Below are 18,200 nucleotides of genomic sequence, written 5' to 3'. Positions count from 1 at the left end.
GATGATGCGACGCCGGAAATACCAAGGCACTTCGCTTCCGTGGGTCAGGGGCGGGGTGATGGACTGCGCCGGGCACAGCCTGACCCCGTGGCTGGCCCCTCCTGGAGGCAGGAAGCCCTTGGCTTGTCCCCATGTCCCCACCCCCCAGGCAGGGTCAGCAGCAACTTACCTTGGGTCCAGGGAATCCAATGGGGCCTTCGATGCCTGGATCTCCCTGTGGAAGAACAGAGGGTGGTGGATGCAACCCCAGCCGCGGGGACAGGGGCCTCTGGATGGGCCGGGGTGGGGAGGGCACTCACCTGTCGCCCCTTCTGTCCAGGCTCTCCAGGCTCACCCATGTTGCCCTTGGCACCCTGAAAGCAGATGACAGAGAAAGGAATAAGGGAGGCATTGGGCCAGGAGAGCTCCTGGGAGGTGGTAAGACTGTGGTCCTGGGGTTGGGTGGCCAGGTGACAATTACAGCACCACCTTGGGACCCCTAGAATCCTGGACCCTGTCAGAACAGGCCTATCTGACCTGTTCCCTTGAGCTCTGACCGTCAGCTCTCTGAGAAGCCGCCCTGCGGTGGGGCTGGAGCGGCCCTGGGGTGGGGGTGCCCACACAGATCTACAGGACTCCAATTCTGCACCTGGCTGCTCCTGCCCGTATCTCATGCCATGATGTCAATTCCTCTGAATCCTGTGGGGGCAGCTAAATAACACCTCAAGACAGGCCGGCTCCTCAGAATTCAAGGTTTAACAGTACAGTGTGGGACTGTATTAAGTAAATGCATCTACTTATTAAGATGCTTCCAGTTTCAGGGCAAAGATGGGCAGAAGTGAGAGGAGGTCAGAGAAGGGAGGAGTAAGGAGCAGAAGGTCTTGGGGATCCAGGAAGAGGGAGACCACAGACAGGAACTAGTGGGTGGGCAGAGGCTTCTGAACATCTGTGCCCCGTTTTGGGGTTCTTTCTGCCCCCACACTAACCACAGTGATCTCCGCAGCAGCTTCCAGAGATGCCCCCTCCCCACCAAGGACCAGAGTCACAGCCCTGCCATGGGTGGCCAAAGCTGCCTCTGGTGGAAAATTCACCCCTGGATCTAGGACTGGAGTCACCAGGGAGGCAGCGAGAACATGTGACCAGTGGCCTGGCAGACAAGCACCTAGATACCTCACTGAATTTGGAAAGAAGCAGCTTTCTGACATGAATCACTGGCGTTTCTTATACTCGGGTAGTAATTTTGGAAGAATTTCATTTTATACACCTCTGCTGTTATGAAAATGCAGGGCCAACCTGACCTCTTAAAAACCACTTATTTAATAAACGACAAGCATGGGTGCCCTGTATGAATTTTCATCATGTTACTAACAGTAATGTAGCTCGTGCTTCCTTATGTACATGGGCATGCTTGTTTACTTTAGAGGAATATTTTATGGGCAAATCTTAATTTATAAGTATTCCTACTTTTCTGAAAATGCCATAGGAAAAGAAGTTGATAAAAACTGAATTTTAGATCCTCCGGGGTGAGAAGTGGGGAGTCCATCCAAGGCGCACTGGCCCTAAGATACGGAGTTGGGGAGAGGTCAGAGGCTTTCCTGTGGCATCGACCCCACCGGTGGTCTGGGCAGCTTACCTTCTGTCCGCGGTAGCCCTTGGGGCCAGGGGGCCCAGGGATCTCCAGACAGCTGACCTTGTAGCACTAAAATCAGAAGCAAGGGGCAGTGTGTGAGGCCAGGGTCACAAGTACCAGGAGGGAGGGAGGGGCGTAGCCTGGGCCCCCTGGACGCTGGGCCATCCTGAAAACGGGGCTGTGTGATGGAACAGACTTGAGAGGTGTCCAGGAGGCCTCTGTGCCCACCAGGGGCAGGTTCGGGGGTCCACATGAGAGCTCCAGTCAAGTTTGGGAAACCAAGGCTGGGTTAAGCAACGACTGGCAATAGGAAGGATTAAGTCGCTGCTGGCCAGTGTCCGCTGATCTTGCATGTTAAATCTCTGTGTTCTGAGCAGCTGTCCTGGGAAAGCGTACGCTTGTAGGAGCCAAGGCTGTGAGATGGTGCTGGGGAAGCACAGGGACGAGGGTCCCACACTGGGCACATAGCTGGCCACCTGCCTTCTCCTGGCCTGATTTAGGGGATAGAGCCTGTCAGCCCGGGGGCAACCTTCAACCTTGAGCCTCATCCACAGGGATTGCAGGTGACCCTGATGCTGATCTCCTGGGCTTAAACAGCATGGTTTTGGCCAAGAGCCCCTCAATCAGGCTCCAGTCTCAGGCTCCACAGGGAGCAGAGGGGTCATGCTCCCTCATCCCTTCTCATTTTCCTAGCTCCCGGGAGTGGGGTGTGGGAAGAAGTGGTCATCTCTTCTGAGTCAGAGGCCCTGGCAGCCATGGGGCTGGGATGGAGACACTCTCACCTCTCCATAGGCTTCATGTTTCTGCGGAAAAGACACAGAGAGAAACCCTGGTGAGTGGGGAACTGGAGGTGGCACCAGCTCCACATCTGGGTGGAGACCCAGGATATCAGAGCAGACATCAGACCCCTCCTCACCCCCGGCCCACACCCTCAGTCACCTCACAGCAGGTAGACCTGGAGCATACTGCCTCCTGCTGCCCTGCCCCAGCCCGGCCACTCACCATGACCTTGATGATGCGGTTGATGGTGTCCTGGTCGATCTCAGTGGAGTCCGGCCGCATGGTCGCGTAGTTGTTCCGGTAGAGCTCGTGGGGTGTGTTGGCAATGTCCCGCAGGCCCTGCTCATTCAGCTTCAGGTTGGGCGGCACCGCGAACAGCCGGATGCCCTCCTCGCGGGCCCTCTCTGCCTGCAGCTTGATGCCCCCGCAGGGGCTGCCGGTCACGTGACCGTCGGTGATGACCACCGCGAAGTTGACCACGCCCTTGCCCACATGCCGCCGGACCTCCTGGGTCATGTTGGCCAGCATGCAGTCGGTGAAGGTGCCCCGGCGGAAGGAGCTGATGCTCTGCAGGCTCTTGGTGAAGGAGGCCCGGTCGCTGCCCGGCGGGCTGAACACCTCTACCAGATCGGAGAAGTGCAGGCCGCCGTAGCGCCAGCTCAGGGCCACCTGGTCCAGGTAGAGCTCATCCTGCAGTTGGCTGATGAACTGCAGCACGAACTGCTGCATGTGGTAGAGCAGGCTGTCAGTGGGGGACTGCATGGTGATGCTCTCCGACGTGTCCAGCACGAAGTACACGTGGACCGGGCAGTCGGCCTTCTCTGGGGATGCACAGGCGTCACCTCGGGGCCTGAGCCGGTGGTCCTGGGGTCTGCCTGCTAGGTCTCCCCGCAGCCGGCCCCGCCCTCGGTCCGGCCCCGCCCCTCCACCCTGGGCCCCGCCCCATCCCTGCCCCACTCGGCCCCGCCCCACCACACCCACACCAGTCGTACCAGGGCAGCTATTCCTGTCCGAGGGGCCAGGGCTGATGACCTCCTGCTGCTGAGCATGGACGGCCCCCAGGAGCCCCCAGAGCAGGAGGGCAGAGCAGGGGCTGCGGAGCATCTTGGCAGCACCCTTGCGCCTCAACATCCTGCAAAAGGGAAGAGTGGCGCTGCAGACCGTGCCCCACCCTCACATCACCAGCCCCCAGCCCCCCGCCCCAGATGATGCTGGGGGACACGCGGAGGTCAGGAAGCACCTCATCTCAGGGTGCGCCTTGTTCCTTTGCCTGGGTAGGGACCACAAACACAGTGGGAGCAGAGACTGCAGGCTTTGGGCTCCATTCTGAGTGGGACGTTCACTGTTCCTCCCTGCCCTGCGCAGCCTGGGTGTAGAGATTAAAGCAAGCCCCATGGGAGCATCAGGAAATCCAGGAGGGTTTCCTGCAGGAGGTGATGGATGTGCCCAGAGAGAAGTGTCCAGAGGAAGGGAACTCCCCACCCAGAGGAATCTAGTTTACAGAGGGCTGGGGGCAACACTCGATTGTGTTGACTGAGAAGGTGGGGTGAGGTGCAGGCCAGGGGTTCTGAATTATACCACATACATTATACACATCACACAAACACTCCACACCACACATACCACACACACAGACATCACATACACATCATACACTCACACATCATACACACATCATACCGCACATCACTTACACATCATACATATACCACATACGTTATACACATCACACACACACACTCCACACCACACACCACACACATTATACACACCACATGGCACACATATATTACACATATCACACAGACACCACACACACAGACATCACACACACATTACACACATACCACACACACATTATACACATCACACACACACTCCACACCATACACACCACACACATTCCACAAAAACATCATACACCACACACACACAGTATACATACCACACACACTCCATACCCCCCCCACATCACACACATACATCATATCACACACATCATACACACACCACACACACATTATACATATCACAACACACTCCACACCACATATACCACACACACCACACACACATATCACACACACACATCATACACCACACACACCACGCACTAACACACATAATTAAAAAGAGGCCCACATAATAAAGTGTTGCTGCTGCTAAGTCGCTTCAGTCGTGTCTGACTCTGTGCGACCCCATAGACGGCAGCCCACCAGGCTCCCCCGTCCCTGGGATTCTCCAGGAAAGAGCACTGGAGTGGGTTGCCATTTCCTTCTCCAATGCATGAAAGTGAAAAGTGAAAGTGAAGTCGCTCAGTTGTGTCCGACCCTCAGAGACCCCATGGACTGCAGCCCACCAGGCTCCTCCATCCATGGAATTCTCCAGGCAAGAGTACTGGAGTGGGGTGCCATTGCCTTCTCCAATAATAAAGTGTACTGGTGGAAAATATTATTCTCAAATGTAATGAAAACTTCTAAAAGTATCTACCCAGTGGAAAAACACAAAAGCAACAACAAAATACAGAAATACCCAAAGGGATAAATCACTTTGGCCTATGGGAGGCAATCTCCAAGGTACCCTCCTTGGAGTCCTTTCAGCCCCAAATTATCACTGACCACTGTGGCTGACAGAATAACTCAGAGTGTGTTGTGTGACTTCCACATATGGGACATAAAAGGCATGGTGGCTTCTGCCTGGTCCTCTCTTGAACTGCTTGCTAAGGACGAGGCTGTCTGTCACGACAGGACAGACAGGCTGTCACAACAGCCTTTGCAGCAGCTCACTAGGGGAGGCGATGAGGCCTCCAACTGACAGTGGTGAGTGAGCCATCTTGGAGGCAGAGCCTCCACCCTAGCCAAGACTTCAGATGACCATGGCAGAGCCAATATCCTGCCTGCACCTTGCAAGGGACCCTGAGCTGGAAGCACCCAGCAAAGCCTCCCTTGAATTCCTAACCTGAATAAATTACGAGATAGTAAATGCTCAGGTGGCGCTAGTGGTAAAGAACCGACATGCCAAAGCAGGAGACATAAGAGATGTGCGTTAGATTCCTGGGTCAGAAAGATTCCCCTGGAGGAGAGCATGGCAACCCACTCCAGTATTCTTGCCTGGAGAAGCCCATGGACAGAGGAGCCTGGCAGACTACAGTCCATAGGGTTGCAAAGAGTCAGACATGACTGAAGTGACTTAGCACATTGTTTTAAATCACTGTTTTTGAATACTTTATTATACAGCAATAAATCACTAATAGAGGCATCAAACTCTTCTTCTACAACATTGTAGACTGAAGATGAGATAATAATTCAGAATTTTGACAGGAAAATGAAATGACCCAAGGATGTCTCCCCAGCTACCTTATCTTTCATATACAAGAATAAACATCTCAGAAAACTAAAAACAGAATTCCCATATGATCCAGCAATCCCAATTCTGGGCATATATCCAGACAAAACTCTAGTTCAAAAAGATGCATACACCCATATGTCCATAGTGACACTACTTACAATAGCCAGGACATGGAAACAAGCTACATGGCCACTGACAGAGGAGTGGATAAAGAAGAGGTGGTGCATAGTTAATACACATGATGGAATGCTACTCAGCCAGAAAAAGAATGAAATAATGTCATCTGCAGCAACGTGAATGTAACTAGAGATAATCAAACTAAGTGAAGTAATTCAGAGAAAGATAAATACCATATGACATAAGTGATATGATAGCACGTGTGAAATCTAAAATATGGCATAAATGAACTTATCTACCAAACAGAACAGTCTCACAGACATAGAGAGCAGACGTGTGGTTGCCAAGGGGGAGAGAGTATGGACAGGGACTCTGGGGTAAGTACGTGCAAACTAACATTTAGAAAGGATAAAAAAGAAGGACCTGCTATATAGCATAAGGAAATATATTCGATATCCTCAGATAAACCATAATGGAAAAGAACATAAAAAAGAAAGCATATACATGTATATCTGGATCATTTTGCTGTACAGCAGGAATTAACACACTATTGTGAATCAACTATACTTCAATTAAAAACAAACAAAGAGTAAAAAATGGATAAGCACCTCAGATGTAAATGGGCTCAGATCTATGCCACCTACACACCATTCCTAAAAAATATTCTGCAAGGAGTTTCTGCAAACAATAGGGAGGTACTGTGGATTTGATTCCAGACCACCATAATAGAGCAAATATAATAAAGGGAGTTTATGGATTTTTTTTGGTTTTCTAGTACATAGAAAAGTTATGTTCACACTATAATGTAATCTATTGTGTGAAATGGTGTATGTCTTAAAAAATAATATACATAGCTTAATTAAAAATATTTTATTGCTAAAAAATGCTAATCATCATCTGAGCCTTCAGAGAGTTGTATTAGTAATATTAAAGACTGCTGATCACAGATCACCATAACAAGGTAATAATGAAAAAGTCTGAAATATTTCAAGAACTCCCCAAATGTGACAGAGACAGAAAGTGAGCAAATAGAGTTGAAGAAATGGCTCTGATAAACTTGCTCAATGCAGGGTTACCACAAGCTGCTGATTTGTAAAAACCAAAATATCTGCAAGGTTCAATAATGTGAAGTACATTAAAATAAGGTATGTATGTAACAGCTCTATTAAAGCCACCAAACATCCATTTATGATTAAAAAAAATCAGACAAGGCAAAACCTCCTAAGAGATTTAGGAGTTGGATTAACACCATAAAGGATATAAATTTCAAATCAAGAAAAGTTATGACAAACCTAAACAATGTATTAAAAAGTAGAGACATCACTTTGCTGACAAAGGTCCATCTAGTCAAAGATATGGTTTCTCTAGAAGTCATGTACAGATGTGAGAGTTGGACCATAAAGAAAGCTGAATGACAAAGAATTGATGCTTTTGAATTGTGGTGCTGGAGAAGATTCTTGACAGTGCCTGGGACTGCAAGGAGATCAAACCAGTCAATCCTAAAGGAAATCAACCCTGAATATTCATTAGAAGGACTGATGCTGAAGCTCCAGTACTTTGGCCACCTGATGCAAAGAGATGACTCACTGGAAAAGACCCTGATGCTGGGAAAGACTGAAGGCAGGAGGAGAAGGAGACAACAGAAGATGAGATGGTTGGATGGCATCACCGACTCAATGGACATGAGTTTGAGCAAACTCTGGGAGACAGCGAAGGGCAGGGAAGCCTGGTGTGCTACATTCCAGTGGGTCACAAAGAGTCAGACCCAAGTTAGCAACTGAACAACAGCAATCAAATTTTACACAAAGCTAAAATAGATGTTTTTGTCTTCATGGGTCACAGACTCCTTTAAGAATGTGGACAATTTTACCTGACACAAATACACAGATTACTCATATACAGAAATCAGATTCCTTATTACTTCAGTGGACCCGTCTATGGAACTGACTCTGGATTTGAAACTCCTGCCCTTGAAGAATGACCATTAGAGTACAAAAATTAAAAAAGACAAAGAGTGTTGATCTCAATTACTCACTGTTGTGTTGGAAGCCAATGCAATAAGACAGTAAAAAGAAACAAGTATAAATCTTGTAAAGGATGAGATGGGAACTCCTTATTAAAGATGGTACTATCTACCTAGAAAACTCAATAAGATAAACTGAACAAAGTTTAGGGGAGAGAGAAATGGGTTTCATTGAGGCAGTTATAAGAAAAATACATAAAAATCTACAGGTTTTCTTCTATCAGGAACGACCAATTAGAAAAGGTAATGGAAAAAATACTGTTTACACTAGCAAGAAAACCAAAATAAATCCAAGGAATAAACTTAACAAGAACCTAAGGATGTGCATGACTTATGGAAAAAACTCAAAAAATTTCCAAAGAACACAGTTGGAGAGAAAAACCTTGTTTTTAGATGAGAGACACAATACTTAAGAATATCAGTTATTTCAGAATATCAGTTATTTCTAACCAAATCTATAATTGAATGTAATTTTGACTAAAATTTCCAATAAATTTTCTTTTTTGCCATTATTTGTTGACAAAATAAATTCTAGGTTCATCTGAAGGAATAAATAAGAGTAGGTGAGAAAAATAAAAAATGAAGGTTGATAAAATTTATGCTATCAAGTACAATAATGGAATACAATCACAGTAATGAAGTATTTATTGTTTTGGTGTTGGAAATGGCCAGAAGACCACACAGCAGTGGCATAAAACCAGATGAGAACTGAAAAGATGAGATGGCTGTTTTCAGAGCAGTGAAAGAAGGCTGGGAAAAGGGCTCACAATATGACTGAAAGTAATCCTACCTCATGCAGGGCACCCAAATAAAATCCAGGAGGAGCAAATAACTGTGTGTAGAGCATGGACTAAAAAGCCTTTGAAGAAAATAGAAAAGATGAAGTGGCATGAAATGCCTATGATTACTCTGCACCAGATGGTACACTGCAGACTTTTAACCTTTACAACAGCCCTTGGATATTAGTGCCAATATAACCTCCATTTCACAGATGAGGAAACTGAGACCAAGATAGGTACCTTGTCTGAGGTGCTCAGCTAGTAGCGGAGCTCCAAATCCAGGCAGCATGGTTTTGAGTCCACAGTCGTGATAACTGGGCTCTCACTTATCACCTTTATTACAACAAAGCGACATGGGCAGAGTGGACCAAGAGCCAGGCAACCATCTTCCCAATGCTTGATCAAGATTTAGCATTTTTAAGGTTTAAACATTTTGATAGCCTGTTATTGTGTATATATTTACAACTATAATATGTTATTTTCTGTTGTAAACTTTTTATTAATATATAATATCCTTCTTTGTCTCTTATAACTCTTTTTGATTTAAAGTTCACTTTACCTGGTGTTGGTATAGCTGCCCCTGCTCTCATTCGGTTCCTATTTGCATGGAATAGCATTTTCCATCCTTTCATTTTCAACCTATTTGTGTCTTTGGATCTAAAGTGAATCTTCTATAGACAGTATTTAGCTGTATGGTGTTTTTTAAAGTCCATTCAGCCAGTATCTGTGTTTTGCTTGGACAGTATAATCCATTTAAAATTCAAATAACTATTGATAAGGAGAGAATTACTTCTGTAGTTTTGCTATTTGTTTTCTATGTACCTTATAGTTTTTTGTTCCTCATTTTCTGCATTACTTTCTTCCTTTCTGTGTAGCTGATTGTTGTAGTAAAACATTTACGTCCCTTCCTCATTTCTTTTTGAGTTTTTACGTACTTTCTTTATGGTTACCATGGGATTAACTTAACATTATAAAACTATAACAATATAATTGGAATTTATGCCAGTTTAACTTTGTGCTGCCTGCCCAGTCATGTCCGACTCTTTGCGACCCCATAGACTGGTAGCCCCCCAAGGTTGCTCCATCCATGGAATTTTCCAGGCAAGAATATCGGAGGGGGTTGCCATTTCCTACTCCAGGGGATCTTTCCCACCTAGGGATAGAACTTGTGTCTCTTGTGTCTCCTGCATTATCAGGCAGATTCTTTACCACTGTGCCACCTGGGAAGCCAGTTTAAGTTCGACAACATACACACAAAAAACTGCTCCAAAAACACAAGCAAATATTATTTGTAATGCATTGGTCTCTTAAATTATGTAGAAAACAAAATGTGGAGTTACAAACTGAAGTTACAATAATACAAGTTTCAAGAAGAACAGAGCTGAAGGAATCATGTGTGCAATTTCAGACTACACCACAAAACTACAGTAATCAAAACCATATAGTACCGGCACAAAAACAGACACAGATCAACAGGAAAGAACGGAGAGCCCAGGGCATAAACCCATGCACTTACGGTCATTAATCTATGACGAAGGAGGCAAGAATATACCATAAAGAAAAGACAGTCTCTTCAATAATTGGTGCTGAAAAAACTGGACAGCTAAATGTAAAGGAGGAAATTAGAACGTTGTCTAACACTATATACAAAAATAAACTCCAAATGGATTGAAGATCTAAATGTAAGACTGGATACCATAAAACTCCCAAGGGAAACAAGGGCAGAACACTCTGACATAAATTACAGCACAATTTTTTTTTTCTGCTCTATCTCCAAAAACAAAGGAAATAAAACCAGAATTAAACAAATGAAATCTAATTACACTTAAAAGCTTTTGCACAGCAGAGGAAACCATTGACAAAAAGACAACCTGCATAATGAGAAAAGGTATTTGCAAATGATACAACCAATAATGGGTTGTGTGTGTATGTGTTAGTTACTCAGTTGTGTCCAGCTCTTTGCGACCCCATGAACTGTAGCCTGCCAGGATCCTCTGTCCATGGGATTTCCCAGGCAAGAATACTGGAGTGGGTTGCCATTTCCTTCTCCAAATAAGGGGTTACTATCCAACATATATAAACAGCTCATACCTAGTTAAAAAATGGGCAGGAAAACTGAATATTTTTCCAAAGAGGAAAGGCAGATGGCCAAGAGGTAGAGGAAAAGATTCTCAATACTGCTAATCATCAGGGAATTGCTAATCAAAGTCACAATAAGATATCAGCTCACACATGTCAGAATGGTTATCATCAGAGAGAATACAAATAACAACTGTTGATGAGGATGTGAAGAAAAGGAGACCCTCACGCACTTTTGAAGGGAATTGGTGGATTCCACCGTGTAATCAGTTGGTGCATCCACTGTGGAAAACAGTATGGAGGCTTCTCAAAAAAACTAAAGACGGAGCTACCGTATGACCCAGCAATTCCACTCCAGGGTATACATTAGATTAATTTTTTTTTTTTAAACATGTATTAGTCTCTCAAATCATGTAGAAAATAAGTGAGTTATATGCCATTGTTATAATAATAGCTTTATAAAATTGCTCATGTATTTACCTTTACTGAGATCTTTGTTTCTTCATACGACTTCAAGCCACTGTCTACTGTCCTTTCATTTCACCTGCAGGACTCTCTTGAGCATTTCTTATAGGGAGGATCTGGTGATGAACTTCTTCAGCTTTTGTTTATCTGGGAAGTTTTTAAGTTTGCCCTCAATTTTGGGGGACAGTTTTGCTGGATATAGAATTTTTGGGTGACAGATTTTTTTTTCTTTTAGCATTTTGAATATATTAACCCACTGCCTCTGGTTTCCAGAGTTTCTGATGAGACATCTTCTGGTAACATTATTGAAGTTCCTTTGGATCTGATGAGCCACTTCTTTCTTGCTGATATAAAATTTTTCTCTTTGTTTTTGTCTTTTGACAGTTTGATTATACTGTGTAACATGTGAGTCTCTTTAAGTTCATCTTATTTGTCTTAGATGTTTATATTCATGTCATTCATCAAATTTGGGAAGTTTCTTCACATGTTTCATCTGCCCCTTTCTCTCTCTTCTCCTTCTGTGACTCCTAAAACTGTATGCAGGTCCTTTAGGTTCTGTTCACTTTTCTTTAATCTTTTTTTCTTTATGCTCCTCAGACTCATAATTTCCATTGTCTTATCTTCAATGTCACTGATCCTTTCTTTGCTCAAATTGGCATTTGAAGCCCTCTAATAAGTAAAATCATTGTGCTCTTCTGCTCTATTAAATCTTTTTTGATTCTACCAGGTTTTCTATTTATCGACATTTCTATTTTATTAATACATTATTTTTTACTTTCTTCACATCTCCCTTTAGCTCCTTGAGCATCTTTAAGATAGTTGTGTTAACGTCTTTGTCTAGTAGATCCACCATCAGGTCTTTCTCAAGGATGGTTTTGGTTGGTTTACATTTTTTCCATTGAATGGGCCATATTTTCCTGTTCATTTACTTGCCTTTTGATTCTTGGTAAAAACTAGACATTTGAATCTAATATGTAACTCTGGAAATCAGATTCTTCTCCTTCCCTAGGGTTTGCTATTTTTGATTGTTTTTGTTTTATTTATGTTGTAGGCTGTCTCTGTGCCAAGGATCAGCCTGAACAGTAAAGGTGCGTGTGTACGTGCTAAGTCACTTCAGTTGTGTCTGACTCTTTGTGACCCCATGGACTGTAGCTTGCCAGGCTACTCTGCCCATGGAATTCTCCAGGCAAGAATACTGGAGTGGGTTGACATTTCCTTCTCCAGGGGATCTTCTTGACTCAGGGATCGAACCTGCATCTCTTATGTCTCCTGCATTGGCAGGCAGGTTCTTGACCACTTTGGACTTGGGAAGCCCTGAAGAGTAATGGTAAGGTCTTCTTATATCCTTCCTGAGGCTGTACTTTCCCCTAGATATGTGCAGTGCCTGTCTAATTTCCCCTGTATATGCAATTGCTTTCCAATGTTATAGTCTTCAATGTCTGACTTCCAAAATGAGAAAAAGAGAAAAATAAAAGGGTGGGGGAGGTGGCAGTCTTTTAAATCCCCTGAAAGTCAACTCAACCAGAGAGGGTAAGGCTTGTAATGATAGGGAAAAATGTAACAACAATGGAAGCCTCAAAAGATTTAAAAAAAAAATATCATGAAAAGTATCTTCTCTGATTACAATGGGATGACTTTAGAAGTCAATAACAGAAGGAAAACTAGAAAATTCACAGAATTGTGGGAATTAAACAACTCACTCTTAAACAACCAAAAGATTAAAGAATAATCACTAGGGAAATCAGAAAATACTCACAGATGATAAAAATGAAAACAAGACATACTAAATACATGAAACACAGTAAAAGCAGTATGAAGGAGAGAATTTACAGCTATAAGTGTTTACATAAAACAAGAAAGATCTCAAATCAATAACCTAACTTTACAATTTAAGGAACTAGAAAAAAAAAAAAAACTAAGCATACATCTAGCAGAAGGAGTGAAATAATAAACATTAGAGCAGAGATAAATGAAATGGATAATAGACAAACAGTAGAAAAAAATCAATGAAACCAAAAGTTGATTCTTCAAAAAGTTCAACAACACTGACAAACCTTTAGCTAGATGGACTAAGAAAAAAAGAGAATACTCAAATCACTAAAATCATAAATGAAAGTGGGAAATTACTACTTATTCTACAGAAATAAGAATTATGAGGGTACTATAATCAGTTGCACATCAACAAATTAGATAACCTAGATGAAATGGACAAATTCCTAGAAACACAAAACCTATAAAGAGAAGATCATGAAGAAAAATCTGAGTATATTAGTAAGGAATTTGAATCAGTAATTGAAAATCTGACAAAGAAAAGCCCTGGACCTGATGGCTTTATTGCAGCCACGAAATTAAAAGACACTTACTCCTTGGAAGGAAAGTTATGACCAACCTAGATAGCATATTCAAAAGCAGAGACATTACTTTGCCAACAAAGGTCCATCTAGTTAAGGCTATGGTTTTTCCAGTGGTCTTGTATGGATGTGGAGTTGGACTGTGAAGAAAGCTGAGCACTGAAGAATTAGTGCTTTTGAACTGTGGTGTTGGAGAAGGCTCTTGAGAGTCCCTTGGACTGCAAGGAGATCCAACCAGTCTATTCTAAAGGAGATCAGTCCTGGGTGTTCATTGGTGGGACTGATTTCGAAGCTGAAACTCCAATACTTTGGCCACCTCATGCGAAGAGTTGACTCATTGGAAAAGACCCTGATGCTGGGAGGGATTGGGGGCAGGAGGAGAAGGGGATGACAGAGGATGAGATGGCTGGATGGCATCATTGACTTCAACATGAGTTTGGGTAAACTCCAGGAGTTGGTGTTGGACAGGGAGGCCTGGCGTGCTACGATTCATGGGGTTGCAAAGAATTGGACACGACTGAGCAACTGAATTGAACCGGACTGATGAAGCATTTAAAGTGGAACTAATATCAATATTTCTCAAACTTATCCAAAAAAATTGAAGAAGAGGGAATCCCTCCAAACTCATTCTATGAAGTCAGCATTACAGATGGCATCATTGACTCATAGAATATGAATTTGAGCAAACTCTGGGAGACAGCGAAGGACAAGGAAGCCTGGTGTGCTGCAGTCCAAGGGATCACAAAGAGTTGGACTTAGCAACTTAGCAACTGAACAATATTACCCTGATACCAAAACCAGATAGACACTACAAGAAAAGAAAACTACAGCCCCAAATCCTCAACAAAATATTAGGAAACAGAATTCAACAGGATGGAAAAAGGGTTAGACATCATGATCAAGTGGGATTTATTCCTGGAATGCAAAGGTGGTTCAACATATGAAAATCAATTAATGTAACACACCACATTAATAGAATGAAGGAAAAACCCACATGATCATCTCAACTGATGCAGAAAAATCTTTTGATCAAATTCAATATCCTTTCATGATTCAAAAACTCAACAAAGTAGGACTAGATGGAAACTATCTCAGCATAATAAAAGCCATTTATGAAAATCCCACAGCGAATATCAAACTCAATCGTGAGAAACTAGAAGTTTTTCTAAGGTCAGGAACAAAACAAGATGCCCATTTTAACCACTTCTATTCAACATAGTATTGGAAGTCCTAGCCAGAACAATTAGGCAAGAAAAAGAAATAAAAGATAGATGTAAAATTATCTCTGTTCACAGATGATATGATCTTCCATGTACAAAAGAGTCCACAGAAAGAAACTGTTACATAGACGAATTAATTTAAGTAGCAGGATACAAAGTCAACACACAAAAATCATCTGCATTTCTACACACCAACAATGAACAACACAAAAGGTAAATTAAGAAAACAATTCCATTTGCATTAACTGCACTGTTGCTGTGTGATCTGGCCCAGCCCCAACGAGTACTCAGGGTAGGGGCTGGCCTCCAGGTCCTGTTCAGTGAGCAGAACCCCATGAGTCCTGCTTCTCTGCAGATGTACCCCACACCAGGGTGCCCCGGCTCTGCACAAATGTTTGAAAGGAGTCACAGGAGGGATCAATCCAGTGGAACGTGCGGTGGGGTTTAAAATAAAAGAATCAAACTATTTGGGTTTTTCTTAAAATAATCATGAGAGCCAAGTTTTCCAGGTATCATAAAGCATTCATGGCAGCAAACACGGTCTCCCTCCACTCTGTACCTGGAGACCCTGTCCTACAGATGAGAAAATGGCAATGGAGAGGAGGGCAGGCTCAGCCCACACCCTCTGCTGAGGCCTGGGAAGACCCCTGGGTCCTGCTCCTTCTCCCAGGCACTGGCCCATTCCAGGGAGCTCGACTGACCTGAGGGACCTCAGGCAGGTCCACTGCACAACAGAGCCACCCGTGCTGGCTGGCAATGCAGAGTCCACTGGGTGTGGATGTGCCCTGCCTGACCAGGTGACCCAGCAGCTGGAGCCTGGTCTCTTGTATGTTGCCTTGCCTATAGCTTCCACCTTGGACGGGCCCAACAACTGCCCCCAACCTGCTGCGGTCTTCACAGCCCTGCCCCCAGGTCACTTTCATCAGCCCAGGGTGGCAGCTTTGCAGTGGCCAGAGTATTTCAGAGGTCCATTGAGACCCACGTCTGGCCGAATGGACACATCTCTGCCCCTTATGTCTAGCCCCTCCAGTCACCTATGCCCCAGGGCCCAGGCCCTCTTCCCACCCCACCTCCTGCCTCCAAGCTACAGGAGGAAGCAGACCACTTCCCTCCTTCCTGGGAGCCCCAAATACCCATCAGGCCTCCTGGCCCTGGTGAGGCAGACAGAGGCAGGCAGGGAATAAACCCTGCTATGAGGGCCTCCAGGCCAGAGCTCCTTTACTGGAAACTAAACCCAGGGAAATGTGTGGACCTCAAGCCTCCTTCTTTTTGGGTGTCAATCTGCAAGTGAAGAGCCTTTCCTTGGGGACAGCTGGGTGGCCTAGGGGTGTGGGAGCCGTCAGCTTCCTTCCTAGGTGCAGGGGAGGATGTTTGGGGGCCCTGGGCAGGATGGCAGGCACACAGGGGTGGCATCCTGCTGTTTTCAGTCGTCCTTACTGGTATCAGCAGTTATTCCCAGCGGCAGACCTCCCCTCACCACCCCAGAGGGTGCTGGGCCCTGTCCCTGGCTCTGCTGGGGTGGATCCTGAGGATCCGGGCGGGTGTGGGGCCGGCCCATAAGGGGAGCCGCCCAGCATAGTCAGCACCCGCCCTGCCCCCCGCGCTCCCCTCAGTCTCCCTCAGCAGACTCTCGGGTCGGGGGCAGATGCTCAGTGGACACCTCCAGCCTCAGAGGAATGGGGCAGGCTGGGCTCCTGCTGGCTCCTGGGTAGGCGGGGTGTGAGTGTGACTCCCCTTCCCCTGCTCTCCATCGGAAAGTCAGGGACCCCTCCTCCCCTGAGGCCCACTGCAGGGAAGCTGGCCCCTCGGACCTCATTCTAGGGACGAGTCTTTCTGGGGAGGAGGGACAACCGCTCCCTCTCAGCTGAGCCGAGGAGGGGGGCCAGCAACCCTGGACACTCCGTACCCAGTTTCGTGTTGGGGGGGAGTCATCCCATGGGAGTGAGTTGGGCTACTCAAACTCTAGAGATGTCCCCAGGCACGAGACACAGGACCGAACCTTCCAGGAACGGCCAGGGGTCAGGATGCAGATGGGGGACCGGGCGTAGATGGCAGGCGCCCGGAGCCCCAGCACGGCGCCCCGAAAGGGGACCCGGCTCTGCCCAGGAGAGAAGGGGGCAGCCGGATGGGTCCCCGCGCGAGGCGCCCCAGGAGCGTACCCGGGGGCTCCAAGCGAGGCCGGCAGTGCAAGTGGGAGCACCGCGGCGGGGGCGGACCCCACCGGGCAAGACCCAACTTCCCGCGTCCCCGCTGCGCGGCACTGAGCTGCCAGTGGCCTTACCTGACCGTGCTTCGGGCGCCCTCGTCGGACTCGTCCGGAGCGAAGAGGCTCCGGGTCCTGACCGCGCAAGACGGCGCCGAGTGGGCAGAGGGAGGGGCGGCGGGAAGGGCCGCCGCCAGACCCCGCCCCCGCCCCGCCTCGTCCCGTCCACCGCCCGGCGCCCCGGGCAACTGCTCCGCGCCCCCGCCCCTCCGTGGCCAGACGGCGGCCACCGGGCGGCGCTGCGGCCACGTGGATGGCGGCAGGGCGGGGCCGGGAGGCGACCCGAGGGGACAGGGGTGCGGGTGGGGGGCGGGAAGGGACCCCAGGGGGCAAGGGTGCGGAAGAGAGGCCCCTCTGCGGTCCCTGCTAAGTCAGGACCCCTCCCTGTTCTTGGATGCTGCTCCGACTGGACACCTGCCCACCTCCCTGCTTGCTGCGCACTCCCCCATTTCCTGGCGACCTGGAGTGTCTACTACCGGGCCTGGGGCACCTTACTCACCACTCACTCGGCCCTCGGAGGAATGGCCCTGGGAGGCTGCAGAGTCCTCCCGCCAGGCGTCTCCTTCCCAAGTCCCCCTTGCTCAGAACCGGCAGGCTGGGGTCTCGTTCCTCGCTCAGGGACACGCAGCTCTGTGACCCATGGATCACAATGTGTGTCTTGCGTTGGGGTCTCCGCCACCCAGAGGTGAAGGGCCAGCCAGGAGGGGCAAGGATGGCCAGGATAGCGGGAGCCTCAGGCTCTCTGGGTGGAGAGGAGGGCCTAAGGAACTGGCAGACCGTTACCCTGTGAGAACCCCGGAGCTGCTCTTGGGACTGGGCCCTGGGATTTCTGTGATGTCCCTGCCTGAGCAGAGTCAGAAGAGGTCCCAGGTAGGGCTGTGGTGGGGGTTGCCACTCCCTAGGACCAGTGCTCCTTCTGGAGGAGGGATGCAGAAGGGACTGGGGGCGAGGTCCCTGGCTCAGGGACAGGGCGCCTCACCAGCACCCTTGAAGCGGGCCAGGCCGTGGAAGGTGTCTGCTTGGCCATTGCTGGTCTGTGACTGTCAGGCCCAGGCGGAGTGACGCTGAGACACTGAACCTGGATGGGGACATGCAGGCCTGGTCAGAAGGAAAGAGGCCAAGTGTCAGGAGTGGCGAGGGAGCCCACAGGTGCTGACTGTAGTCCT

The 18,200-nt window shown here is 47.2% G+C and overlaps 1 protein-coding gene across 4 annotated transcripts in view; it reads right to left on the bottom strand.

The window, feature by feature from the left end:
- The window catches only part of COL6A2 (collagen type VI alpha 2 chain), a 31,056-nt gene extending 13,926 nt beyond the window's left edge, over positions 1 to 17,130 (bottom strand). For 3 of the 4 annotated variants that reach the window (XM_059887750.1, XM_059887768.1, XM_059887782.1), the window contains exons 1-7: positions 17,053 to 17,130; positions 3,382 to 3,521; positions 2,612 to 3,210; positions 2,392 to 2,412; positions 1,613 to 1,678; positions 300 to 353; positions 170 to 214 (exon numbers count right to left, since the gene is read on the bottom strand). In XM_059887750.1, coding sequence (XP_059743733.1) covers positions 170 to 214; positions 300 to 353; positions 1,613 to 1,678; positions 2,392 to 2,412; positions 2,612 to 3,210; positions 3,382 to 3,520 — 924 coding nt within the window. In that variant the 5' untranslated portion in view covers position 3,521; positions 17,053 to 17,130. 4 annotated transcript variants of the gene reach the window in all.
- Between the last annotated feature and the right edge of the window lie 1,070 nt (positions 17,131 to 18,200).

The sequence above is a fragment of the Bos taurus genome, chromosome 1 (assembly GCF_002263795.3).
Source record: "Bos taurus isolate L1 Dominette 01449 registration number 42190680 breed Hereford chromosome 1, ARS-UCD2.0, whole genome shotgun sequence".
In the NCBI taxonomy this organism is placed as follows: Eukaryota; Metazoa; Chordata; class Mammalia; order Artiodactyla; family Bovidae; genus Bos; species Bos taurus.
This window is presented reverse-complemented; position numbering and strand designations above follow the sequence as displayed.